A 27,536-nucleotide genomic window follows, 5' to 3' on the forward strand; every position below is an offset into this window, starting at 1 on the left:
CAATATAATGCCATGGATTATATTGCACAATATCGATGAAATTTCATTTATTTTATCACAAAAAGTCAGTTTCGAGTAGTTTTTTCTTCTTTATTGAGGAAATGGTTGAACGTTTGCAGTCGGCTGTTATTGTGTATCACATTGCGGCTCTTTATTGACTACAACGGAGTCATGTTTAGTGAAATAAAAATTAAAAGTCTTTGGTTTTAACTCAAATCATCATTTACTTTTTAATTCCAAAAACGTTATCGAATGCATTTCAAGACGTGTGAAGTCTCATCATCAACAAGGCGATTAAATGACTAAATAAAATCAATACAAAACATTATTTCGTTTACATGTAAGAGTGTCGGTGAGGCGAGATAAACAGTTTACAATATTCAATTAATTTTTAATTTTTATTTCACTAAACATGACTCCTTTGTAGTCAATAAAGAGCCGCGATGTGATACACAATAAAAGTCAGTTTGTTGGATTATTTTGTCGAATTTTAGCCAACCGTCTCATTGTTGTACAACCACTAAAAAAATAAGTAACAGCTGTAGCAATCGCTCGCGCACGTCAAAAATCGATAAAAAATCCAAAATTAAATGCAAACCAATAATCATGTTCCGAAAATTCAGTGGTCATAAAACTTTGGGAGTCTTATTTTTTTTCGTTAAATCTGTTACACACCCAAATTTAAAGTCAATCAGATAAAAAATTGGGCTACCACCACGAGAACGCTGTTTATTAGTGAATTTAACATAAACAAAATCAGGTTAAAAAGAAGAATTAAGAATTAATAACACAAACAGATTTACTGATACTATCAAAACAGACTCTGTTCTATATTATTCAGTATCAACCCGAACACTGTTCGATACAAAATACTATATTTGCATCAATTGAATGTGATTGTATCAATAGAAATAATTGTTAATGTATTTTATTAGCAGAACTGCAATAAATCGTCTAAAGATCGTGCATAAAACAAACGGCGAATAACAAATGAATACGCAAATGTATTAGCAATATGTTCGACGTGTCTCAATCCAAAGACAAAGAATCATTCCTGTGCCGAACCTTGTTTGGAACAGTCAATATCCGAATTTTAATTTTCAAATCAGTGAATTACTATTTCAATCAATTCATTGGATCAAACTATACTGTCTTAAAATAACAACAAGTAAGGTTTTCGTCAAAAATTGAATTTTCAGCTCAAGTGTTTAGTATAAACTGTTTAATAGTGAAAATTTAAAGAAACTCAATTGAACTGCTGAGAATAAAAGGCTGACGATTGTAGGTTTTTCGCAAAAGCGGGATAAAAATCAGTCGCACGCAAAAGAGACATTTCAAAAGGTTGCACGCAAGAAAGAAGTATATTGTTGTTGTAATCACGGCTTGAAAATTCGAAATGCGACAAAATAAAATGTTCCGTTTGCGTGCAACCTTTTGAAATGTCTCTTTTGCGTGCGACTGATTTTTATCCCGCTTTTGCGAAAAACCTGCAATCGTCAGCCTTTTATTCTCAGCAGTTCAATTCTAGATCGAATTCCGTCATTTTTTGTATTGAAAATTCAATTTCAAACTCCGAAGCGATTCTCTTCTTATTGGATAATGAAGAACCAATTTGAATTACAAATTCACACGAAAACAACTTTAAAGAAAAATTCGAAAGAAACAAATATTAAACAGTTTATTTTTCATGTCGAATCAATTTTTTTCTCCAAAGACTGCTCCAAAATTGTTGACTGCTAAACAGTCTTGTAAAAAAAATTTTTTAAAAAAGAATTGATTGTTAACATCTACGCATGAACTAAATTTCATACTACAAAGTACAAAGTGTAATTGAAATAGTGCCAATCTTAATAGTTCAATCGAATAGAATCTGCCGCAGTCCAATTAGCATGACCCAGAACTTAAATTTTAATTCATAAATTGTGGATTGAGCTTAGTTGCTTAGCATTTAATATCTGATGCAATTTATTTATCATTCGAGAACTGAAATCTTTACTGCAACACATAAAGCAGGAATGCAATTAAACTGATTGCTTTGTGTAGTAAAATAAATGATAACATTTCCTTTTGTTCTGAACTAGAATTCTGGTGTAATGTTAAATGATAACGATTGTCGTTCAGAAGTTTCTGGCATTCTTTCATTAATTATATAGCTCATTAGTGAGAGAATCATAGAATTTAAGAATTTTTTTTAAACGAATTTTTGTATAACTTTAGTTAGTACTAGTTAATTAGAAAAATAACCTAAAAATGATTCGTTAAAGATTCAATGTCTATATAACTGGCATTCATACATAAATAAAGCAATTATGAATCAGTATATCAAAATCCACCGTAGTAAAAAAATCAGTTGAACTTAATTTTGCACTTTAGCAACGATTTCAAAGGATGAAGATCAATTTGTCGGAAATCTTTTCGTGTGGACTTTGTTTTGATTTTGAGAATGCTCCACGAAAGGTTAGCACATTTCGGCGAGTTTTACCGCAGGTGAATATGTCTTCTTCAGTTGGAATTTCCATCTGTTTTTTTTCTTTCACATGTATATTGCAATTGATGGTATTCTTATGACTCATAAGACATTTTGACCCATAAACTACGGGCAAACATAACCAAAAAACTGAAAAAAAATTCAAAATCAATTGCAGTTTTTATGCGGACTAGCCCATTTTTTAATCAACTGGAATATGGGTATGGTGATAGCGATCTCATCGATAGTTCTTCCATCGGTCATTGGGTTGAGTAAAAGTCTAAATCCAGATGAAACACTGAACATGACACCCGATGAAGCCTCATGGCTTGGTACGGATTTTCTTTTCTCTTAGAAAATTTTCAAATAAAATAATTATTATTCATTCGCTAGGTTTTTCAGTTTGAAGGCAAATGTTAGACAGTACTTTCATGTACGGAATAGTGTGTTCGGAAAATCAATGAATAATCTTACCGTCTTCTTTCAGCGAGTATTCTATACATCGTTCAGCCGATTGGAAATGTTCTCTCCGGCTTTATAGCTGAATCTTTGGGTAGAAAAGGCGCCATACTGACCATAAATATTATACCAGCGATTGCATGGATTTTGCTGCCGAACGTACAATCGCAACACATGGTTTATGTTGGATTTTCACTGATCGGCATTTGGAATGGACTCATTAGTGCAGCCCACATATACCCGAGTGAAATAAGGTAAAGAGCATTTTTGGTATTTTATTCTCTGGTTTTTGTCTTTTCATTTCTATTCCAATCTTCGAAATCGTGCGTCGAAGAAAATAAATGTGAAAGAGATTAATTTAAAGTTATTTTTAATTTCAATATGGATCATCCGATGTATAAAACTGGCGGAATTCCGAAGTGAGCCGTCAATTCGTGGGGTAATATTCACTTTGCGAAAATGTTGAAATTGTTTCACATCGAGATATTGTCTTTTTTCTTCTACAAAAGGTATTAAATGCATTCTCTGGCATCGCAGCTGCGGCTGGCATATTCATGATATTCTTGCTCGGATCATTTCTTTCTTGGCGTCAAGTATCCTATGCATGCGCCGTTGTACCAATTCTAAATGTTTTGGTGGCGATATTTGTAAGTGATTTTTGGAAGAAAAAAAAACTTATTTGTCAAGAAGCAATGGTGTGTTTCATTTTCTGAAGAAAACATTCACTTCCACATAATACATTTTCGAAAAATCTCTCATCAATAATTCGAATTTGTCCATTTTCCAATCATTTCAAGGTGCCCGAATCACCAATTTGGTTACTCTCCAAGAATCGTTCAGGAAAAGCGCAGAAATCGTTACAAGTACTTCGAGGATGGGTTGCCGGTGAAAGTGTCTCACCCGAGCTTGACCAATTGAAACGCATTAGTGAAATATCGGCAACATGTAGTGATTGTGAGAAATCCGGGAGCAAATGTGATCATCCGCCACCCACACTGCTGAACAAATTAAAAGATACGACGAGAAAACGAACATTGAAGCCTCTACTCTTAGTTACAATTCTATTTTTTGTGATGCAGTTCAGTGGGATGTTTGCAATGAGACCGTACATTGTTCCAATATTAAACGCCCATGGCATTGCTTTCGATGCGAATTTTACAACCATCATCCTTGGGGTTCTCGAAATTTTGGCAAATGTTTTCATTGTTTTCACCATTCGAATTCTCGGCAAACGACAAATCTACCTGTGGTCAATGGTTGGGAACTTTGTTAGTTGTTTTGGACTAAGTGAGTATGGGGAGATTTCGGCTTGGTGAAATATTTTCCTCGAAAAATTTGAAGAATTTCTTTTAATTCACAATTTTATTCAAATTCCCGTATAGATATCACATATATCCAGTCTCATATTAACATCGAATTTCATTCCAGGCATCTATGGATGGATATTCTTTCCCGCTGGTTGGTCGTCAATTGGTCTGGCTGCAGAAAGTTTGGAATCAATCCGATATAGCGTCGGACACTACAATTACTTCGCTTTGGTCATGTTTTTGATCATGCAATTCTGTATTTCGGTGGGCGTCTCATCCATACCGTTCATCATGATGTGTGAAGTATTCCCTTTCAAGTGAGTCAAGTAGTACTTTGATTATTATCTCAATGGGAAGTACAGTTCAAAACTAGAACAACTCAATTCACTATTCGTCATTGGTTTCAGGTCACGAGCGTTTTGTTGCTCTTTGATCTTAGTCGAAAGTCAACTATTTGCATTCATCGCAACCAAAACGTACTATGACTTCGAAAGATGGCTTTCATTACCCGGGGTCATTGGCTTTTATGGTGTCATCGCTGTTCTTGGGTTGGTTTTCCAAGCGTGATAATGCGTCAATTGTTTGGATGTGAATGTCCAGCAGAATATAGAGTCGACGGATAAAGTATCGCCCCTTTTTTATGCACAGATTTTAATGCTAAAAAAGGGGCGAAAATTAATGCGGCGAATATGCGTCGTCGAATATACAGCAAATAGAACTAATTTTACTGCCCCTATGCAGGTTCGTAGATATTGGGTGTTTGTTTATTAGTAACTTACATGCTAGATGGTAAGTGGCCCAAAATACCCAGCTATTCGTCTTCTTTACCGCATTTTAGGCGATGCGTACATTTCATTCGAACATCCAAACATTCAACGCACTTTCGCGTTTAGGTTTTATAGATTTTCTTCTCACTTTCGTGTCTTTGTTCGAAGAGAACAACATTCGTTACAGGGTTGGCATGTAAAAAACTCAAGCATGTAATTTACATTTCGTTTACGTAAATTACATGATGTAAATTACATGAAAATTTCGGAATTCTCTACGTGAATTGTGTAAAAAATGTAAAAAACCAAATTGGATTTTAAATATAATATAAAAAAGTTAGAATTTATTTCAGACTTTCTCGGACATTTTCATTTCTAATGCAAACGATTAACATAACTGATGAATCAAAAATGAATGAAAATTGTGTAGTATGTATCGTTGTCGCAGGTTTGGTTTCATTTCTCGTTCACAATATTCCAATCGTTTCATATAATTTATCAATCATCATTCGATCGCAGCGTAAAATAAATGTTGACCAGTTTCTTTGATGTATCAACCGAGAGCCTGTTTCTGATGTCATTATGAACATAGCCCCAATGGGAGGAAAGCCATTCTAGTTGCGCTGTTGATGCAGGGATTTTCAGAAATTTCATCGCAAACGAGCTGTTCAAGAATGTAGTTTTTCAATTCGTTTTGCTGTTCTTGATTCAATTTTTCACTGCGATATACTGGATGCAAATAATTTGCCGTCATCGTAACAATGTTTAACACTTTACTTTCCTCGCAACGATTGTCCAAAAAACTACAAAAATCTGGACAATCAACAATTAAATTTAATCATTTTTCAACGACATCTGCAGCTGAGATATCGCTTCTTTGACAGTAGTTTGTGAGTTCAGCCACCGGATCGAGCAATCCAAGCAATTTTTTAACTGATGGGACAAAATTTGCATTGAACAAAAGTGCTGAAGTTCTTCCCATCTTTTGCATACTGTATGCATTATCCGTCAAAACCGAAGTAATTGTGGCATCATACCGTTCTTTGGCTATAGCGATCGACTTTTCCACCGCTTCAAATAAATTCTCTCCCGTATGAATTCACATGTTACAAGTATATATTATATAAAAATACCTAGTTTTGTTAATTTAGCAGTTTTTTACATCCAAGAGGTTTTTTACACGTAAAAAACGTAATTTACAGTTTTTTACGTAAATTACATGCGCGACTTAAAAATTGCGTAAATATGCCAACCCAGATTCGTTACCATCTTCAAATTGAATTAATTATTTAATTTATCTCAAAATTTCTCGATTCTTTTTTTTCTCAATTTTCAGATTCATTTTGATGACATTCATGTTACCTGAGACAGAACATTGTTCGTTGGAGGACATAGAATTGCATTTTTCGGACAATAAACGCGGTATTTTCGATACAAATATTAAAAAACTAAATTTACTTTCAAAGTAAGGAATTTACAATTTGGGAGAAGACACTATCTTCAAGACAGCCATCAAATCGTATCTTTTCGAAACAAAAAAATCATTCATCCGAGATAATGCAAAACCAAAGAACATGAATGATGAAGAAGAAAATATGTATTTTTTGTTATTATCTATCAATTGTTCAAAAATAAACATCAATTCGTGGATTAGATCAAGTTCATTTGAATGTTTTTTTTTAATTTAAAAGCTTACCATAAATCAGTCTAAAGCATAAAATGAGCACGCTACTATTTTTACGCCTAATTTTAGACAATCTTCAACTGTTGAAGTTTAACATCACTCAATGGAAGTTGCTTTCGTAACGTGTGTTGTTTAGTTATTTGGCATGCAAAATAAAGAATGGACATTGACAACAATGAATAATAGCAACAATATATACTCTTGGAACACGTTTGCACATTTTTGACATTCAACCAAATGTATGCGTCAAATGATGGAGTAAATGAGATTCATTCGTGTTTCGAATGTCATGTAACACGGTTCGCATCACTTCCGTTCCATTATATTTGTTTCAATTCAACGTATCACTCACATCGCTCAATATAGTAGTGCAATAATATTTTTAAGACTAATTGATGGTAATGAACATTTGTGATACAGTTTTTGTTCAAGAAATCAAATGTTCCATAGAATTTCAACTATTTTTAAATCGTGCATTGAAAGAAGTGAATCAAAGTGAGTTGTTTTTGTGTCACGAAAATTAGCTTATTCAATAAACTTGGAATAAAAATGAATAATCTGCTCAAGTCGAATTTTCTTCGATACATAAACGCAAATCAAACACCAATCGAGGAATCGATATCTTTTAAAACAATATTTTGTGTCAGTTTCGACGGTTTTCCTAAAATATCTTCAAAATTATTCGTTGTTTTGCCCAAACTACACCGGTTTGATGCGTAAAATATATTTTTTTTCAAGTTCTATTAATTCAACACATATATTTTGTATAATTTGATCTAACAATCACATGAAATTTGCTCAGAGAATGAAATTAGCTCTACATTCAGTTGGAATGTTGGTCAATATCTGGCTATTCGGTGTATTTTAATTCTGTGAATTACAACGTGTGTTCAATGTTCATAGCAGACTTTCGATATTTCAATATATTTCCAACTTTGTTTGTCTAATTAACTTTGTTAATATATTTTCAAATACTTTCACTGTTGTTTTTCTCGTCAAAATGTAAGAGAAAGAATGAAGAGATATGTAAACAATAGGATGGAGTAAGATGAACATCAAGCGTATGTACTTGAAATATGTTTGAGTATGAATGAAGTCCAGTGAACATCGCAGACCGACCTTCGCCACTGTTTGTTCATTATGAACGTTGAACATTCAACATATGAACAGCTATCAACAAATATCACAGCGGGATACTCAGTCAATTTGATTCTCTGGATTTAATTTTTTTAAATCTACGATCCATAGTCAGTTGCTTTGAATTTTACCTGAAAACCATTTTTTGGTGTTTTTAATCCTTGAACGTGACCCAAGTGTCCAATCTAGCTTTAACACGTTTTGCATTTTTGATCTGATGATATCCATAAATCATTCGATAAGTTAGTCCATCACCACAATTACAATAATCGCAGTTAAAATATATCAATATGAAAATAGTTTGACTCAACTGCATCCCATCTGATCAATAAATCTGGAATGATGTAGTCGGTAACAAGCGATAAGAGCTATTTTGTCTGAGTTTGCTCTTGAATTGTGATTGATGAAGGTTTGTACTGCAAACTTTGCTGGTAGCTCTCAAATAATTCGTACATTTAACCTGGGGTACATTTATCCAGATAAGCAAATCAGACCCAAGTTCATATAATAACAGAAATATCGATATTCGTTGTTTTTATAGCAGACTAACATGTTTTGTAACTGCGGACACGGGAAAAGAGTAAATTGTGCATACATTTAGTTTACAAACTTCATGCATGTGACATACCTAGTATAAGATTTGGTATGAGATCTTCCATTTAAATGCTCTTATGCATTTCTGTCTTCTTCGACCATTTTCTTCTAAATCGACGATAAGCCATTCCTGTTGAATGTATAAAGAGATTTGTGCCTAGTAAAGTCAGTTTAAGTTTCAACGCCTCTGTGGACAGTGATCACTCGTTAATTTACCATCGACCGATCTTCACTCTTCATTTTACCACCATTGTTATCGGTCTGAATTGTTTCAATATTTCATCGACATTTTTTGAAGATGAAAACCAAATTCTTGGATATTTTCTCTTGTGGTTTTGTTTTCAATTTCCATAATGGACCAAACAAAGTCAACACTTTTCGGCGCCTTTTACCGCAGGTAATACCTATTTTTTGTATTTTAAACATTTATCTCCATTAGATGAAATGCAACGCTAAGGGAATATCACGCTCGTGAATCTTGTGAGATATTTGAGATATTTGAAATAAACATCAATTGTATGACATATTTTCGAATATTTCGAATAAATGAATCAGATTTTTGTGGATTTTGGAGATATTTGAGATTTTTTCCATTAAATCCGAATAAATACATTTAAATATCATTCATAATCACAAAAATCCACAATATTCGGCCGTATTCACAAATATCCACCATATTTCATACGACAGATTCTTAGAGATAAATTGGATTTTTTTGAAATATTTGAAATAATTCAAGTGTGATATTCCCCTAGATGCAACGTTTCGTATAAATTGATATCAATCAGTAAATTTTAAAATGAAATATCACTCTCTTAACCTTATTGTCCACGTATTTCAGTTTTTATCATGTTCCGCTTCATATTTAATTGCCGTAAATATGGGTTTTGTGTTGGCGGTTTCATCGATAGTGGTGCCTTCGGTAGTTGGCATAAGCAAACATTTGAATCCAGATGAAACGCTGCACATGACACACGAAGACGCATCGTGGCTAGGTATGTTTTCATTTTGTTTTTAAAATTCAATCAAAATCTGATGTTTTAAACCATTTTTACATTTCAGCCAGTATTTTATTCATCGTTCAGCCCATTGGAAATGTGCTGTCTGGCTTCATAGTAGAATCTTTGGGGAGAAAAGGCGCCATACTCATCATAAATGTAATACCAGCCATTGCATGGATTTTACTACCAACCGCTAAAACTACGTACATGGTTTATATTGCATTCTGTTTGCTGGGAATCTGGAACGGGCTAACATGTTCTGTATCTATATATTTGGGCGAAATTAGGTAAGACTGATCTCCAATCTTGTCGAATAATATCCGAAAAAAGCAGCATCCATTACAAATTCGATATTGACTATCCAGAAACCTATGACAAAAAGTTGTTTTTATCGCGTAGCAAAGTCTATAGTGCAGGAGAGTACGTTTTATACCATCGCCAAAAGTACTATCGTACTTTGAAAAAAAAGCCACAAATTTCAAAATATTTCAATAGATTTTTAATGAGCTTCTTTCCTTCTAGTGAAGCATCGTTTCGTGGAATTCTCAATGCCGTTTGCGGCATTTCAGTTACAGGTGGTATGTTCCTGATATTTTTGCTCGGATCATTTCTGTCATGGCGTCAAGTGGCTTACATCTGTGCTGCTGTGCCGATTCTAAATATATTGGTGGCCATGTTTGTGAGTATCAGTGGAAATTTTCACATTTTTATGTTGACTTTTTTTCTTGCGTTTTTCTCATCATTCTCGTCATTCTCGTCTCAGATACCAGAATCACCTATTTGGCTTGTATCAAAGAATCGCCTCGAATCAGCACAAAAATCACTACAAGTACTCCGCGGATGGGTATCAAGTGAAAGTATTTCTCCCGAGCTTGATCAACTGAAACACATCAACGAGATGTCATCAGCATGTGCCGACTGTGTACAATCGGGCAGTAAATGTGATCATCCACCGCCAACGCTGTTCGAGAAATTCAAAGACATTTTCCAAAAACGAACAATGAAACCATTTCTTTTGGTAACAATTTTATTTGTTATGATGCAGTTCTCTGGAATGTTTGCAATGAGACCGTACATTGTACCAATTTTAAATGCACATGGCATTGCGCTCGATGCGAATGTCACAACGGTCATACTTGGTGTTCTTGGTGTTTTAGCAAATGTTATCCTTATATTTACAATTCGGATTCTTGGTAAACGAAGAATCTACCTGTGGTCAATGGTTGGAAACTTCGTTAGCTGTTTCGGACTAAGTGAGTATGTGGCAATCTTAGCCTGAAATATTCAAAAATCTTCCCGTCGATAAATCCCAAGAAATTTTTCAAATTCATTTAAAAACTCTTTGAATTTCTAAAAAAAAACGTCTCGATTTTCATTTTAGGCATCTACGGGTGGATATTCTTTCCCGCTGGTTGGTCGTCAATTGGTGTGACAGCAGAAAGTTTGGAATCGATCCGACATTCCGTCGGACACTACAATTATTTCGCTTTGGCCATGTTTGTGACTATGCAGTTTTGCATTTCAGTTGGCGTTTCATCCATTCCGTATTTTTTAATGAGCGAAATTTTCCCATTCAAGTAAGTAGAATTGAATTTTTTTATCTTTTTTTTTATCTAGCTCCCCCTGTAGTCTTAAGTTATCTCTTTAGATGAATTCAGAAGATTTAGACAAAAAAAATATTCTATCTCCAAATGAAACTTTTTCTGTTCACTTTTTTTGAAACAGGTCACGAACATTCTGTTGTGGTTTGGCTGGAATTGAAAACCAAGTCTTTGCATTCATCGCAATCAAAACATACTATAATTTCGAAAGCTGGCTCTCGCTGCCCGGAGTTATTTGTTTATATGGTGTTATTGCTGTTGTTGGGTTGGTTTTAAGACACATTTCAATCTACTTGCTATGAACTTTATTTTTATTTTATTTTCATAACAAATCACATTCGGTTTTCTTTTCTAACAATTCTAGATTCATTTCAATGTTGTTCATCCTACCAGAAACCGAGAATCGAACATTGGAAGAAATCGAGTTACACTTTTCGGACAATAAACGCAGCATTTTCGATATTAAGATCAAGAAATAAAAAAAAATTGTGAAAAAGTTCATTTGTGTTTGTTTCGTTAGTTTCAACTGTGCCGCTACGAGAGGTTACTTTTGTCGTTGCTTCTTGTTATTTTATATGTAAAATCAATGGTATTGAGACGAGAATGTGGCAGAGTGCTCTGCTGTGAACACATAGTTACTTTTGAGCGAAATTGTCTAATTGATGATTCATGAACCGATGGTTCTGTCGACTATTGTTTCAATTAGATATTGTCTAATTTTTCACCGACTTGAACACTGTGAACACAAAGATTGCTACGTTGAAAATCAATAAGCTTTCACTTAAATTTTGAGGAAATGGCACATTTGATAAGGAAAATTATTGGGAATGTTTTTTCACTTCCAGTATGGCTTTCTTGTATATAGATGAATGTACATAAGCTTAGCTCTTTCTTAAATTTACGGCTTTAAATATAAAAAAAAATTCGACGTCAATAATACTGTTTGAAATTAGAGAAAATAAATAAATAGAAATAATTGATTCAACATTTTTAGTCTGCCTTTTGATGGGTGTCACTTATTCCAATGTCATTTTTGGTGGAATTTGCGTCATTTTGTACATTCCACATATCTGCATAGATTCCTGTCAATTGAAAACGATAATTAATGAGCTAATGAGTACCGCTGCTCAAAATTTGGCCAAACTTAAAAGTTGTAACTTTGAATTCGGAAAAAGACTCACCCTTTTTATCCAATAGCACATTATGTCGACCACGTTCCATGATTTCACCATCTTTCATTACGAGAATTTCATCGGCATGAATGACCGTAGAAAGTCGATGTGCAACAATTACAGTCGTTCGATTCGCACACACTTTTGCCAAAGCACTTTGAATATTGCGTTCAGTTTGTGTATCCAATGCACTAGTTGCTTCATCCAATAGCATAATCGATGGCGCTTTTAAAATAGTTCGAGCTGCAAAATACGAAATATTATTTGATTACAATTCAATGGAATTATTATAACTATTAGGGTGGATCGTTATTAACTATAGCTCAATTCTGATTCCAAATCCAACAAAATTTTCATACAAATTTCGTATTACCTATAGCGACTCTCTGCTTTTCACCACTACTCAATCGTAGTCCCCTTTCTCCAACTTCGGTTTCGTATTTTTCGGAGAATTTCATGATTTTCTCATGAATTTCGGCAGCACGAGCAGCCTCAATCACTTCATCATCAGATGCATTCAAGCGACTGTATTTTATGTTATGCTTGATGGTACTGTTGAATAAAATGGTGTCTTGGGGAACAACGCCAATTGCCTGCCGCAACGAGTCTTGTTTCACACCTTTTATATCATGGCCATCAATACAAATAGACCCTCCAAGAACATCGTAGAACCGAAACAAAAGACGAATGATTGTACTCTTTCCCGCTCCCGATGGTCCAACGATCGCAACAGTCTTACCGACCGGGACTGAAAACGAAACGTTCTTCAACACAATTTCCTCGGGCATATAACCAAAGGTAACATTTTTGAACTCAATTTTGCCACGAACGGAAGGCAATTCTACAGCATCTGGTGCATCAACCACCTCTTGCTTTTCTTCCAGTAAATCAAATAGTGTCTCTGCATCTACCAGTTTTGCTTGCATATATCTGAAATTGAGATATCACAAATAATTATTTGTTTTTTTGATTGGTCGCAATTACTGATGACTGCATCCACTTACTTATACAAAAATACAAGATCATTGAAAGGATAGTACAAATGATAAATGTGTGATACGAAAAAGATGTATTGGCCCGTCGTAATTGATCCAACATCGACTACTAAATACGCCCAAAAAAGTGATCCACCTAGTAAACTACCATGAATTATGATCTCTTGAATAATATCCAGTAGTACGTAAGGTATAGAAAATTTTCTTTCTTCGTTTTGACATTTTGTGATCGCTTCGCAAAAACATTGTGCTTCATATTTTTCCGTTCCACAATATTTAACAGTTTCAAAATTTAAAAGTGAATCAATACAGCGCGAACGTTGTTCACTATTCGCTGAGTTCATGCTTTTTTTATACTGATTAATCCATTCCGTCAATACAACTGTTAGCCCTGTGGAATAAATAATTCATGGGATTACCAACAAATTTTGGAATGGAATGGATTTTCAGTGATATGAATGAAAGTATCGAATACAAAACGCGTACTTACATAGATACAGAGACATTGGTACTATGAGAATAAGACCAAAATAGCAGCCAAATGTGACTGATATAAATGCTATTGAACTGATAATATCGATTATTCTGGGACCAATCCAGAGTATTGTGTATTCCATTAGACCAGTAATGGTATCACCACTACGATCTAGGGCAGTGATAGCATCCCCAGTTTTTCGAGCCAAATGCCATCGCAACGATAGATTCTGGATATGTGTGAATATTTTACTTTCTGTTTGGCGACTCATGAAATGGTCCACGTATCTCCACAGATACGAATGCAAATGATTGAGGAATCCTCTTTGCAAAAACTTGAATCCAACTAAAACTAGAATCATGTCCCAGCAATAGATTTTTTCTCCAAGACCATCAACTGAAAGTAATGATTCAATTTTTTATGTAATTTTTCAATTTAATTTGCACTCAATGGATTCTCACCTATCTTCTGATCATAGACTGGAATCAATGCAACGATGAAACGTTCAATAATCAACAGAAAAATGATGCATACGATGGTAAGCTGAATTGCAGTATTTGTTCGTGGCCAAAAATGCTGTACAAGAAATTTGAACTTGTTCCATTGTTCAGTCCAGGTGGATTTTGCCTAGTAGGAAAGATCATTAGAAAGTAGTAATTACAAAATATTAATTAAATAATATATTCTGTAAACAAAATATCTAATTTAAAATTCGTAAAAGATTAATTAATACCTTGGTTTTGTCATCTTCAAGGCGAACGCAACTTTCTTTACGATTCGATTCGATGCCAGGGGCTAAAAGTCCCAAAATCACAACCAATAAACTGCATACATATCGAATCACAAACACAGGCCCATTTTTCAATTTTATGATTGAAATATTCTCATTAATAAAAAACAACGACCAAAATATCAGCAAAACTGTACTATGTCTTCGTTCCGGAGCCAATGGTAACAGATAGGATCGTTCCGTTAAAACCAGCCATATCGACATAAGGAATGATAGACAAGTTAACGATGATACGAGAAACTGAAATACGAGTTGAAATTTTTAGATTCAAATCTTATTAAGGGAATACCGCCTGATACGAGTCACCAGGTAAAACGGCCCATTCTAACAATTTCTTACAAATTTATCAAATGAACATTGCACAAACTCCTGCAGACACTCTTACATGTAGAATATACGAATAAATCACGCTGAGAGTAGAATATATGAATTGCACGTGCAAATGGAATGGCACAAATCTGTTAGTTAGCTTAAACAAATCGCATACAGCAGCTACGGTGCAGCGACAACCTTGAATGGTCAATCTGATGAGCTGTTTGAATGAGCATAGAGAGATACGTACAAAGCGTACGTTTGAGTGAAATAGTAGTGTATTCATTGTTCCACTCACGTGTATGCTTCATGCATTCTACTCAACAATGAGTCTGTGTGCAACTCCGTGCGGCATTCATTTGAGCTAAAGTTTTAATGAATAAGCGCCAAAGTACAGTTTGGAATTGACATTGTTTTGAAGTGAAACACCTCCATATAAAAATTATTTCAAATAAAATCGAAATTCGCTCTTAAGCGCTCACTATACACCTTTATATTAGCAGATTATTCACTTCAAAAAAATTTTTTTACTCTTAATTGCTCTGTTGCGTCACACATTCAATTAATATTACACAATAATTATCGTACCGTATATCCATAAAGATGAGTCACATCCACAATTGATAGCGATGGAATTATTGTGAGCAGAATAATTTGAAAATAATATAGCATCGATGAGGATGTGTCCGAAACCGGTTTGGCATATCTCCAGTATTTGATCAATTGAAGGAATCCAAAAATCACAATAAATCCAGTTAATATGGAAACGGCCAGGGTGTCAAGAAAACAATTTGACCGTATATCGGAGAACTTAACCTCCGGTGGACAGTACGGAAATATATCCATTTTTCAAACTTAAAAGTAAACTTAGCTCATAACAAAGATGTGTTCGAAACAGTGCACTGCTCACTACTAAGCTCAAACTTCACGAACCGCAATCTTTTACGACAAACTATTTCACAACGTGTGTTATTTTATCGATGATAACGTCATCGCCAGTTTGTTCCTTCTTTCGTTCTTTTTCTTTGTCGTCATATTCACTCGGCTCATTCTAAGAATGAATAACAATTAACATCGAACAATATTGCCAGTGAACTTATTGTAGTCGTATCTTCTCAGCAAATCAATCATATGCAAATGTCACATAAATGTTTCGTAATATGCAGTAATTTTTAATACGAACATTTTTAGGTAGTTGTATTGAGCTAAGAGTATTGTTATATATTAATTTGTGTAATTCTAAATATGAGTCGAAACAATAAGGAAACAGAGATGAATAATAATTCAGCGCGCGAATATTTGCTGGTGCAGCAAGGGCAATGCACCAAAGATGACCACATGAAAAAAGTTAGTGGCCACGGAGTAAAGAACACTGGTCAATGTTCTATAAATTGTTGGCATTGTCACTTTTCATTGTAAACAACACACCAACACATTGACATAGACTGATGCGTCTTCGAAAACTGATGTTTGGTGGTGGTTTTACGATGCTCTAGCATTTGAAAACACAAAATCGAAATTTCGTTTGAAATCATGCTCTAGGATGTATTTTGGCACCATCTGTGTTACTAAGTTAATTATTCCGTGTTGATACTCATACACTCACACTCACTCAGTCGTTGCCTGTATAAAGAAACATAAGCAGCATCAACGTGCGCTCATATTGTATCGCACGTGTTGACCGTCAAGTGATTTGATTGATCCGTTTAACCTACGCATTCCTTTTTCTATCGCTTTCTTTTTAATCGTTCTCAATGTAATATTTTTGCACACATTCGCAACGACATAACATGGACAAAGGGATGTAGATGTAATGGTGTGCATGCATATATGATTTTTTTTTTGCCGAAAGCGACAGTGCAAATTTTGTCTTCTTTGAAAATTCTTGATTCGCAAGGCAAAAAACGGAAGAAAGAGCAACATTGTTACAATGAAAATAAAATGAATAGCTTGTTCATTACATTTTCATCGCTACGATATTTTTTAAACATAAAATTTCGATTATACCTTCATACTTTTTCAGTGATATTTTTCAAATGTTTGTTTGTTTCAATTGGTGAATCATGTCAATTGTCGATTTTTGTTTGTATAACAATGACGCGGCGTTATCACACTCTTTCGGTACAATGAAACACTTAATTGGAATTTGATTTTGATTCGTTGATAAACGAAAAATTTGGTCTGCCAAATGAAACGAAGGATAGAGACGTTTGCTATCCGATTAAAATTTTCTAAGTACTCAAAATCATTGGAGAAACTGAAATTCTGTTGTATGTTCGTCAACAGCATTTTGGAACTGAAGTACCATGTCAACAATTAACAAGCTCTACCAATGTGACGGAAATCACCGAGAATCAATCATCCCTGTAACTGCCGCTTAACTTATCTACACCTTGGAATTTTGTTCACGACATTTGGAAAGATGCGCAAAAATAAACTCAAAGCCGCAACTCTTCTCATCAATTTTTCCTTCTTACGCATTATAAACCTTTGCTTCCGGCGTCATAAAAGCTTTGTATGCCGCCGTCACTATACACTAAAAATTCAAGATCGCACGTATATACATAGCTTCCACCGTAGTGAAGTGAGTACTCGGACAAACGCTGTAAATAATGATTCGCTTTTCGGAATTAGATTAACGGCACATTCGATTTTCAATTGGTTCACAAGAACCGAAAAATGAATTTAAACATTTTCCTATTCTCAGCATTCTCACACATACTCTAGTCCCAAGCATATTGGCCACATGCATCACTTTTGTGCGGCATTGTGAAAGCAAAGGCTACTCGAACATGTAACATAACGCGTAAAACGTGTGTCCAATGTGCTTAGGGTGTGTGTTTCTATTATCAATGATGATTATCTGATACTATTGAAATGTGTTTAAAGTAAACAATAGATACCTATTGATTTAATCAATAATTAAATTACGAGCGACAATCATAGTGTTTAAGTGTTTACGTGAAAATTGGATTATAAATAGCCTATTGTTATATGGGAATATCCCAAATTGGGCGTCATTCCTGTTTTGAGGCTCGGATAAGACGTTGAACATTTTGTAGCATCAAAATCTTTCTTTCGTTCAAATTTGAATTTTAATTGTGGTATGAAATAAATACTTTGAATCCAGAAGGAAACCATAGACATTTTTTGGATTGAAATTAAGGTAATGGTTGTCGTGCTTTTCGGGGTATTAATATCATTAAAAGTGGTGCTTTTTTTGCAATGTGCTTTTTTTTTAAATCGGTTTGAAGTTAAAGTGTTCATTTTAATTAATTTGCATTTGGTAAATTTCAACATTTAATCGGGGTCATCCACTTCTTCTTCTAATTTTGTTTAACGTGAAATTACTATTCGATCAGTTTTGAGTTATTTCACGTAAAAAAAAAATTAGACATTGCGTTCAATAGAATGAAAATTAATTTCACAATAAGAAGAAGAAGAAGATCCCAAAAAACTGGTTCTGAAATGTAATAATATTATTTGCAAAACGCTAGCAACTCCCATTTTATACAGGAATAGTGGCAATTGGAGAAAAAAAATAAGTGAAAAAAACTTTACTAAAGTCAATTCTCGTGCCGAAAGCGAACACAAAACTCCTGATATCAATTTAAAAAAATCATTTTGGAGCGATTTCAATTTGCCAATTTTGCTATCGTTTAACTACATCGCTCCGAAATGATTTTTTTTGCTCTAAATTTTCAAGTGGCCATATCTGTGGAGGTGGTTGGTCGATTTGCAAGTTTGAATGCATTTTCTGGTCCTATGATCTGAGGGCTTTCTGGCCGTACCTCATTCATACCAGATGCTCTCTTAGGAAAAAAGTTCGAAATTGCGTGTATATATAGGCGAGTTTGACTTTCAGCACTAGGGTGATTTCGTCACTCGCGCCTGCTGTCGCCGGCTGTGATACAATATTACACGATAGTCTTTACTTCAATAACAATTTCTCCCACAGAAACTCCTTAAAACGATGAGAAATCAACTACTGGATATCTTTATGTGTGGTTTTGGATTTGATTTCGAAAATGGACCACACAAAGTCTGTACGTTTCGTCGAGTCTTACCGCAATTTTTAGCCAGTTTCGCCATGTATTTGGGTGCCTGGAACATTGGTTTGATACTGGCTTTGGCAACGATTGTGGTCCCTTCGGTGACTGGCACAAGCAGTAGTTTAAATCCAGACGAAACTCTGCACATGACGTCCGACGAAGCTTCATGGCTAGGTATGTACGACGTACATTGTACGTATACATATGTTGAATTGAATTGCTGAGAAAACTGGATGCTATTGCGTTTTCCAGAAATATAAATCTTGAAAAAGTTGTTACGCAAAATGAATATTCCAAAATTGCCCAATTGCAGCTAGTATTTTATTCATCGTTCAGCCAATTGGAAATTTGTTTTCGAGCTTTACAATCGAAATTCTGGGACGGAAAGGTGCGATGCTGGCCACAAATATCATACCTGTCATCACATGGTTCATGCTAGCGAATGCACAATCAAAGATCTTGCTTTATATTGGATTTTCATTGCTTGGCATTTGGAATGGTTCGGCAACCTCTATGCTTTTATTATACGTTAGTGAAATTTGGTATGTTTTAGTGATAATACGATTGGTATTAGGTATACCTATTATAATGAAATTTGTATAACACATTTGATTTCTAGGGGCTTCACGCAAAATTTTCAACCATTGAATTTGTGTAGTGATAAATAAATAGTAATAAGTTTTAACGATTGTTATGAATTTGAAACGATACAAATAAATTTTGGTGAATTCTAGTGAATTTGTCGATAAATTAGATTTCACAGTCTTGCCAACTTAGCTGTCAAACTAAGTGTCGAACCTAGTGTTTAGCAATGAAAAGGGTCGGTAATACAAATTCTTGTAATTTTTTCTACTCACATAAATTCACCAAAATTCACCAAAATTCACCAAAATTCACCAAAATTCACCAAACTCCTCAATATTCATTCAATTCAAATGTGAGAGTTTTCGTGAATTCATGTGAGTTTCAGCGTGCAAGAATGGATTTTACCGGATTATACGTCAATAGAATAAATACTTGTTGTTTTTGAATCATTTTTTGAGTGCGTGAAGCCCCTAGTTTGATTTGTTTCAACCAAAAAGATATCCCGTGTGAAAAAAAAATGACTGACTGACTGAGCAACTAAGATTGACTTGTAATTTCAAATGATTTCAGCTAACTATGATAGACTTACACTTCACTTTTTACTGAAATGTCAATCGAAGAAAGTCATTTTTGTCCGAAATCAGTTAACTGAATGCTCAGTTACAATATTTGCACACGGGTACTCTTCCAGAAGATCATTGATCGCTTACAATAATGAATTCATTTATGGCTACGACCGTACAAGTAATAATTATTATTATGATTTCAATTTTATGTAGTGAATCATCAGTCAGAGGAGTACTGTCTGCATTTGGTGGTATTTGCGCCACAGGCGGAATGTTCATGATTTTCTTACTCGGGTCGCTCCTTTCATGGCGTCAAGTGTGTTACATCTGTGCTGCTGTGCCGATTGCCAACATTTTGGTGGCACTACTTGTAAGTATCGATGAAATAACATATTGCCGAAAAGAAAATTCAACATCTTCAGGCTTTTTAAACCTTTAGGTTTCCAAGGTTTATTTATATCGCAAAATTTTTTTTTCACATTCTTACGTTATTTGTTTTTCTTGCGTTCTTTACATTTCAAGGTCCCCGAGTCTCCAATTTGGCTTGTATCAAAGAATCGTTTGGAATCAGCACAAAAATCACTACAAGTACTCCGTGGATGGGTATCGAGTAAGAGCATTTCGTCGGAGCTGGATCAACTGAAACTTATCAACGAGATGTCGTCAGCATGTGTCGATTGTGTACAATCTGGCCGTAAATGTGATCATCCACCGCCAACGCTGTTTGAGAAATTCGTAGATATTTCCCAAAAACGAGCAATGAAACCATTCCTTTTGGTTACAATTTTATTTGTTATGATGCAGTTCTCTGGAATGTTTGCAATGCGATCGTACATTGTACCGATTTTAGGCGCACATGGCATTGCGCTCGATGCAAACTTTACAACGGTCATCCTTGGCTTTATTGGAGTTTTAGCAAATGTGGTTAACGTATTCATAATTCGAATTCTCGGCAAACGAAGAATCTACCTGTGGACAATGGTTGGAAATTTTGTTAGCTGTTTCGGACTGAGTGAGTAGTTTGAATAATTTTTGTGGAAAATTTGTTTTTCTGTGAACAAGTCACGTCGGGCTTGTGGTCTATATTACTCTATGTATTTGCTCTGGGTGACGGTGGTGCCCCCGGCATAATCGATAGCGAATTTGCTATGTTTGTATGTTACACATCCGTTTGACGTTTGACAGAACGGAGAGTTTACATGAATGTATTGCCATTAGCCTAAGATTATTGCGCTCAATGTCAGCTGTCAAATTCACATCGCAAGTGAAATAAATTCATGGAAAAAAATTTCCTTCTTTCCTTCAATAAATAAATGGTTAATTTCATTTCAGGTATTTACGGTTGGATATTCTTTCCCTCTGGCTGGTCCTCAAATGGCATCACATCAGATAGCCTCAATTCGATTCGAGAAACTGTCGGGAACTACAACTATTTCGCATTGGTCTTGTTTGTGATGATGCAATTTTGTATTTCAATTGCTGTGTCATTTGTTCCATATATCATCATGAGTGAGGTCTTTCCGTTCAAATCAAGAACGTTCTGTTGTGCTTTGGCTGGAGTTGAAAACCAAATCTTTGCATTTGTTGCAACCAAAACATACTATGACCTCGAAAGCTGGCTTTCGCTACCAGGAGCTATTTGTTTCTATGGTGTTGTCGCTGTTATTGGGTTGGTTTTAAGACACATTTCAATCTACTTGCTATGAACTCTATTTTTATTTTATTTTCATAACAAATCACATTCGGTTTTCTTTTCTAACAATTTTAGATTCATTTCAATGTTGTTCATCCTACCGGAAACCGAGAATCGAACGTTGGAAGAAATTGAATTACACTTTTCGGACAATAATCGTAGTATTTTTGACATTAAAATCAAGAAGAATTAGAAAAAAGGATGACGTCGAACGAGAGAAAAATATATAACCTCGTGTCATTTTTTTTATACATCAGTAGGCAGCAGCAATGAGAGTTTTCTTTAGAAATTTGACAGACATGATGGGAATTGTTGCGGCATTTCCAAAAAATTAACAACTATTACTATTAGTGTAACTACAACGAACTAAAAGCTATTACATAAGTTCATATCGACGTAAACGCACTTTATTGAATTAAGTAAACACTGAATGAATTTACTATTGGCGAGAATAAAATAAAATTTTTCCAATAATAGTATCAATATGTTTTGTTTTTAGTTTGTTTTGTTTGGATTTTAAATCCGCTCGAAAGAAGTGTAATTGCCAGCATGACTATGCTGTTTTGTATTATATTACAAACAGCTGAAAAAAGTTCTATAATGTGGACACCACCAACAAAATAAATTATTATCCCATCAAATAAATATATATGAGTAGTTTGGAGCGAAAATGTTATACAGAAAAATTGCGCGGAAAAATTTCAAATGAAAAGAGATAGCTATATGTAAGTTCACTATAGTTTACTATACAGTTTACTATATAGCTATCTTTTTTCCGCTCATTCATCATCGACATTTTTCCGCTCAACTTTTCTGTATTACATTTTCGCTCCAAACTACTGATATGTACGTTGAAGTGGAACAATCAGCGGTTTATTGCCATATGTTTAGTATTTAGTTTGTAGACATTATTTTTGAAATCATTGAGATAACCAGGGCCGAAGAAAACATTTATTTAAATAGAATATATTTAAATAAATATTTTGGCGATTTCGGGGAAAAAAATATTTAAATAAATATTTTGGCACTTTCGCCTTAAAATGCATTCATATAACCAATATTTCAAACACAAAATTCAAATATTTTCACCGTTTTCGAAATACAGCATTAGTTTTATTCTTCTGTTTCACAATTTAAAGAATAAACCAAGTCAGCGCTGACATTTTATACATTATACTTGTCACCAACCGCTGAAGTTAGTTCAATAAGAGGTCTATGTAAAACGAATTTGGCGTTGACTTCTCTTTTAAAATATTTATATGATTGTTTTCGTGGAATTTCGTAAGCCAATTCGGCAACAAAATCAAAAACAGTTGCACGGTATTGTGCTGTATACAGCATTTTGCAAGTGTCGTTGAAAACAATACGGCGAACTGTATACAATGTGCTCGTCTGTTTACAGTGGATGAGTTGATGCAGAACGCAACTAATCGATCGATTCGAGCGGCGTTTGTTATTGTAAACAAACATAAATAACGGTAATTAGTTTGGCTGTGAAGACATGCAGTTTGACACTTTGAAATTCGATACTCAGTCTGACGCGAGTCATAATGTGAGTTGGTTGTGCAATGTCATAAGAAACTTAAAATGGGCAAAGACAAGGAAAGTGGCAAGGCGTTTTTCAAACGAATGGAGAAAACATATCCAAATGAATTTCGCGCGGACGATTCGGTTCTATTTTGCAAAATGTGTGATGTTCCAGTAACTGCAACTCAAAAATGTCAAGTCGAACAGCACCGCAAGACAGGAAAACACGCATCAAGCATTGCTCGAAAAAATAAAACTGGTGACAATAAAACTCAAACTCTGCTCACAACAGTGAAGAATGACACAGCTGATAACGACCGTGATGCAATTGAATTTCACAAAGATCTGGCCAAAGCATTTGCCCAAGCAAATATTCCATTTCATAAAATTACACATCCAGCGGTCAAAGAGCTCTTTGAAAAACACACAAAGTATGCCTTGCCATCAGTTTTTACACTGCGCAACAAGTACCTGCCCCAATTGTTTGATGAAACACTGACAAAATTAAAGCAAATTGCAGCAGATCAATTTATTTGGGTGTCTCTTGATGAATCGACCGATTGCGAACAACGATACGTTGTCAATTTTGTCTTTGGTGTATTGGGCGTTGTGAAGGAATTCGGTCGAAGCTATTTGTTTGCGTCGAAGGTGTTGGATGCAGTCAATAACAGCGCAATTGCCGCATTTTTCGACGAGTGCATAAATGAACTGGGTAAACGAAATTGAAAATATCGATGTGCATTGTATAAGCATTTTGAATATTTCCATTCAATTCATAGGCGTTCAAAAGTGCAAAGTTCTCCTATGTTTGACTGATGCGGCAGCGTACATGATATGTGCAATGGATGTATTGATTATTCTATACCCAAAAATGATTCATTTTACTTGTGCTGCTCATGGATTACATCGAGTGGCGGAATACGTACGCGATGAACACAAGGATGTGAACAAACTGATCTCAAACGTGAAGAAAATGCTTACAAAGGTAAAATGAATCGGTTTTATTGCAAATTGTGAAACGTTAAAAAAACAATTGTTCGTTTGTGCAGGCTGCATCACGTAAACACAAATTCAAGGCAATGTTTCCCGATTTACCTTTTCCACCGCAGCCTGTTGTGACTCGCTGGGGGACTTGGATTGAAGCAGCCGTTTACTATGCGGACCATTTCAACGAAATCAAAACTTTTTTGGATGCTTTGGATTCAGAAGATGCAAAATCGATAGCAAAGGCTCAAACCGTGATCGCAAAGCCCAGTTTGAAAAAAGAATTGACTTTTATCAAGAACAACTTCTCTTGTATTGTCACAAACATCACGAAATTGCAAGCAAAGCATGCACCGCTTGTTGATTCTCTTGAAACATTTGAATCGGTGCGCAAAAACCTTCAACAAATCCGCGGAAGATCTGGATTTCTCGAGAAATTTGATCGAGTTGTAGCTCGCAACAAGGGTTTCCAGAAAATGAAGGAAATTTCAATCATTTTGAGCACAGGCAAAAGCACCAAAAAAGACAAATTGGTTGAAGCGCTATCACCGGAGGAATTGTCTGCTTTCAAATTCGCCCCGATTACATCTTGTGACGTCGAGCGCACTTTTTCACGGTACAATAACGTTCTGAGCGACAACCGTAGATCATTGATATTTGAAAACTTAAAAAAATATGTCGCTATCGTTTGTAATCAACTGGATTAATGCAAAACTAGTTCAAATAAACCGATTTTCATCGTAAATATTTTTTATTTATTTTAAATATTTGGACGTTTTTTTCAATTTATCGCAAATATTTTGGACCTTTTTCAGAGATATTTAAATAAATATTTTGGCTGTTGAGCGTAAATATTTTCTTCGGCCCTGGAGATAACCGTTGATTGGACAGTTTATTATTTGTTCCAATTATCTATGCTGATTTGCTGATATCTTCGTGAAATGTAAACAATAGATATAGATTTAATCAATATAGTCATAACACGTGGTTCTCCAATATTTTGACATCCAAAGTGTTTACATACAATTGAAAGTCTACGATTTGTCATTGAGGCCTATTTGTCATCGCAAGTCAGTACTGACTCGCACAAATTCATACAAATTGAATCGCGTGTCAAATTTTATATCCAAAAATGATACAGAAAGAGTGACCTTGTAGGCTAGCAATTGAATTACGAAAACAATTAAATCGAACAATTAATAATTGGCCCTAATAAAATAAGTGATAACAGGCATTAATTGGTTGTTATTTTTATTTTTAACCGGTTAAAGTTCGTTAATTCAATTTATCGCCATGTGTGGTTGTTACTTTTTCGCACGCCCATGTCGTGAGTAAAAGTATTTAATTATAAGAAGTAGAATCAATATTTTGGCTGATTTCATTCATAAAAAGCAATATCAGTCATATTAAATAATAAAGCGATCGCATTGGACATTGTAAATCAAGAAGAAATAAAAAAAAGAACGATATTGAACGGAGAAAAAGGATATTTTACATAGCATATGCGACATAAGATTAATGTGTTCAACAATTGTAAAAATGAAATCGAGTTTTATTTCTATTGCATCACACAGCACAAGAATTCAAAATTTTCACATTAAAATCTCATAGACTTCTTTCTTCTAGCAATTGTTGCTGTTCGTGTGTATCAATATTGAATTGTTTTGGAGACACGTTCAGTCGTTCATTCGGGTTTTTTTTTCAGTGCGAAATCTTCAACTCGGTCATTTTATTCATCTTGTTTGATTGATATGGTCACGTATAACACATAAGCTTCTCGATCTCCATGCCTAACCATGGGTAAGAAGAAAAATTGTGATACAAAAACCGGTGCTGAATTTATTTAAATGTTATCGGACACTATTATTTGGTCTCTATTCCAATGGCGTAACAGCACTTTCGGATCGTGCACGGCGAACAATCCAAAACCATCGAAGAGTGATGTAGTAAATGAGTTCGATGATACTCAATGCTGACACCCCCATAAACAATCCAAATAAACCACCACAAATGGCCAAAAAATCGGTCAATGTGTACTTCTCAACGCGGTTCACCGTCTCCACTGTAGTTCCACCAAAAGAAATAGTCAATCTTGTTGGTTGAATGCTTGATGGAGAAGGAAAATGCCGAAAAATAAAATGAAAAATTCAGAATCAAAAAAAAAAAAATTCAAAACATCCATTCATACCCAGGTTGGATGCCACTTATTTTATTTATAGCAACCGAATCGAATTTAACCCGTTCAATATTTGCATTGTATTCAGTAGAATTGCATGCTGGTAGACAATTGCATTCTTTGTTCAACGACTTCGCAACTGCGACCCTTATAAACCATCTCAATATCATAAATTGTCCAATCTCTTTTCCCATACATATTGTGGAATTTTCATCTCCGATGGAATGAGAAAAGCAATGAAAGTTAATTTATAAATCTGATAACAGTTCGATGTAACTGAATCCAACTTATGTTTATACTTGGCATAGCAAATTTAACACTTTGCTGCCAACATTTCAAAAAGACGTCATCCATTTGGGGAGCAATGTCCTGCATTAAATTGTACACTGATTCAGTTATATTCAGCATGGACTAGTAAACAACACAGAAAATATTACAATTTAAAGAAATTCATTTTACGCGGGTTTACTGTTTTGAAATAGAAAATACTAACATCGTTGAATTTTCCACTTATGAATTTCGCATTAAAATATGGGCATATGTGTGTTAATGTGGCCATTCGTACTCTCCTATTGATTAAATTTGACAACATACGGTTAGTACAAAAGCATTTATTGCCCTACCTAACGCGAGCGCCAATTGTTCAGTTTGAACATGAAAACAAACAAAGTTATCGTTTTGTAAATTGATTCATTTGTAAACTTAACCGTAAATTCAATAATGTTTGGTAAATTTGAACAAATGTGACTCAAGTCATTCAGTTGTTGTTGTCCGTTTTATCTAATCAAAGAAATTTGAATTACGACAATTACTTACTCAGTTTCAGATAAATTTGATAAAGAGTTCAGTGCTTTCGTGACATCAAATTTATCTTTTATGCTCTTGATTCCTGAACAAATGGTTACCTGATAAGGTTCAGAAAAGAAATCCGGAAAGTAAGAACATCATGAGTAGTTTGGAGCGAAAATGTAATACAGAAAAGTTTAGCGGAAAAATGTCGATGATGAATGAGCAGAAAAGGGATAGCTATATAGTAAACTGTATAGTAAACTATAGCTATCTATTTTCATTTCACATTTTTCCGCGCAACTTTTCTGTATTACATTTTCGCTCCAAACTACCCATATATGAAAAGTGATGCAAAGACACGCCATCCATCCCAATATCAATCATTAATGATTATTCGATTATA

General features: G+C 34.6%; 4 protein-coding genes across 12 annotated transcripts; 3 read left to right on the forward strand and 1 right to left on the reverse strand.

The window, feature by feature from the left end:
• Positions 1-976: 976 nt before the first annotated feature.
• LOC129568097 (facilitated trehalose transporter Tret1-like) lies at positions 977-4,554 on the forward strand. Its single transcript, XM_055445657.1, has 8 exons — positions 977-1,173; positions 2,374-2,487; positions 2,646-2,799; positions 2,955-3,180; positions 3,347-3,365; positions 3,436-3,573; positions 3,724-4,213; positions 4,355-4,554. The coding sequence occupies exons 2-8, from the start codon at positions 2,389-2,391 to the stop codon at positions 4,552-4,554; spliced, it is 1,326 nt and encodes a 441-aa protein (XP_055301632.1). The 5' UTR covers positions 977-1,173; positions 2,374-2,388.
• Positions 4,555-6,955: 2,401 nt separating this feature from the next.
• LOC129568087 (facilitated trehalose transporter Tret1-like) lies at positions 6,956-11,511 on the forward strand. Of its 7 annotated transcripts, none has more exons than XM_055445643.1 (9): positions 6,956-7,179; positions 8,363-8,812; positions 9,257-9,410; positions 9,478-9,703; positions 9,939-10,095; positions 10,180-10,669; positions 10,798-10,993; positions 11,142-11,282; positions 11,382-11,511. In XM_055445643.1, exons 2-9 carry the CDS (start codon positions 8,714-8,716, stop codon positions 11,494-11,496), a joined length of 1,578 nt encoding a protein of 525 aa, XP_055301618.1. In that variant the 5' UTR covers positions 6,956-7,179; positions 8,363-8,713; the 3' UTR covers positions 11,497-11,511. The 7 variants fall into 7 exon arrangements, with proteins under 7 accessions (XP_055301618.1, XP_055301614.1, XP_055301612.1 ...); XM_055445639.1 differs by having other exon boundaries at positions 6,976-7,082; XM_055445637.1 differs by having other exon boundaries at positions 6,982-7,179; positions 8,122-8,812.
• On the reverse strand, positions 11,306-16,161 carry LOC129568086 (ATP-binding cassette sub-family B member 6-like). 3 transcript variants are annotated; one of them, XM_055445634.1, is made up of 8 exons: positions 15,350-16,161; positions 14,393-14,689; positions 14,121-14,286; positions 13,675-14,055; positions 13,194-13,575; positions 12,563-13,119; positions 12,199-12,432; positions 11,306-12,099 (listed from the first exon to the last, which is right to left on the reverse strand). In XM_055445634.1, exons 1-8 carry the CDS (start codon positions 15,605-15,607, stop codon positions 12,008-12,010), a joined length of 2,367 nt encoding a protein of 788 aa, XP_055301609.1. In that variant the 5' UTR covers positions 15,608-16,161; the 3' UTR covers positions 11,306-12,007. The 3 variants fall into 3 exon arrangements, with proteins under 3 accessions (XP_055301609.1, XP_055301611.1, XP_055301610.1); XM_055445636.1 differs by having other exon boundaries at positions 14,393-14,959; positions 15,060-15,675; XM_055445635.1 differs by having other exon boundaries at positions 12,199-12,414; positions 15,350-15,658.
• A 1,594-nt stretch (positions 16,162-17,755) lies between these two features.
• On the forward strand, positions 17,756-22,316 carry LOC129568088 (facilitated trehalose transporter Tret1-like). The gene is made up of 7 exons (XM_055445645.1): positions 17,756-17,927; positions 18,720-18,987; positions 19,127-19,355; positions 20,178-20,334; positions 20,487-20,976; positions 21,297-21,633; positions 21,733-22,316. The coding sequence occupies exons 2-7, from the start codon at positions 18,735-18,737 to the stop codon at positions 21,848-21,850; spliced, it is 1,584 nt and encodes a 527-aa protein (XP_055301620.1). The 5' UTR covers positions 17,756-17,927; positions 18,720-18,734; the 3' UTR covers positions 21,851-22,316.
• Positions 22,317-27,536: the final 5,220 nt, after the last annotated feature.

The sequence above is a fragment of the Sitodiplosis mosellana genome, unplaced genomic scaffold (assembly GCF_009176505.1).
Source record: "Sitodiplosis mosellana isolate CC-2019 unplaced genomic scaffold, AAFC_SMos_1.0 Smas_scaffold_16, whole genome shotgun sequence".
NCBI classification, from domain to species: Eukaryota; Metazoa; Arthropoda; class Insecta; order Diptera; family Cecidomyiidae; genus Sitodiplosis; species Sitodiplosis mosellana.

What these genes read in the sequence shown, in the direction of transcription:
- LOC129568088 (XM_055445645.1), top strand. Translation starts at nt 18,735, where the DNA reads ATGAGAAATCAACTACTGGATATCTTTATGTGTGGTTTTGGATTTGAT. An exon ending in CGACGAAGCTTCATGGCTAG is followed by an intron (nt 18,988 to 19,126) that starts GTATGTACGACG and finishes GCCCAATTGCAG; the next exon opens with CTAGTATTTTATTCATCGTT. An exon ending in TGTTAGCTGTTTCGGACTGA is followed by an intron (nt 20,977 to 21,296) that starts GTGAGTAGTTTG and finishes ATTTCATTTCAG; the next exon opens with GTATTTACGGTTGGATATTC.
- LOC129568086 (XM_055445634.1), bottom strand. Translation starts at nt 15,607, where the DNA reads ATGGATATATTTCCGTACTGTCCACCGGAGGTTAAGTTCTCCGATATA. An exon ending in AGTCTATGATCAGAAGATAG is followed by an intron (nt 14,056 to 14,120) that starts GTGAGAATCCAT and finishes CATTACTTTCAG; the next exon opens with TTGATGGTCTTGGAGAAAAA. An exon ending in GATCTTGTATTTTTGTATAA is followed by an intron (nt 13,120 to 13,193) that starts GTAAGTGGATGC and finishes TCTCAATTTCAG; the next exon opens with ATATATGCAAGCAAAACTGG.
- LOC129568087 (XM_055445643.1), top strand. Translation starts at nt 8,714, where the DNA reads ATGAAAACCAAATTCTTGGATATTTTCTCTTGTGGTTTTGTTTTCAAT. An exon ending in TTCGGCGCCTTTTACCGCAG is followed by an intron (nt 8,813 to 9,256) that starts GTAATACCTATT and finishes CACGTATTTCAG; the next exon opens with TTTTTATCATGTTCCGCTTC. An exon ending in ATATATTTGGGCGAAATTAG is followed by an intron (nt 9,704 to 9,938) that starts GTAAGACTGATC and finishes CTTTCCTTCTAG; the next exon opens with TGAAGCATCGTTTCGTGGAA.
- LOC129568097 (XM_055445657.1), top strand. Translation starts at nt 2,389, where the DNA reads ATGAAGATCAATTTGTCGGAAATCTTTTCGTGTGGACTTTGTTTTGAT. An exon ending in TTCGGCGAGTTTTACCGCAG is followed by an intron (nt 2,488 to 2,645) that starts GTGAATATGTCT and finishes AATCAATTGCAG; the next exon opens with TTTTTATGCGGACTAGCCCA. An exon ending in ATGTTTTGGTGGCGATATTT is followed by an intron (nt 3,574 to 3,723) that starts GTAAGTGATTTT and finishes AATCATTTCAAG; the next exon opens with GTGCCCGAATCACCAATTTG.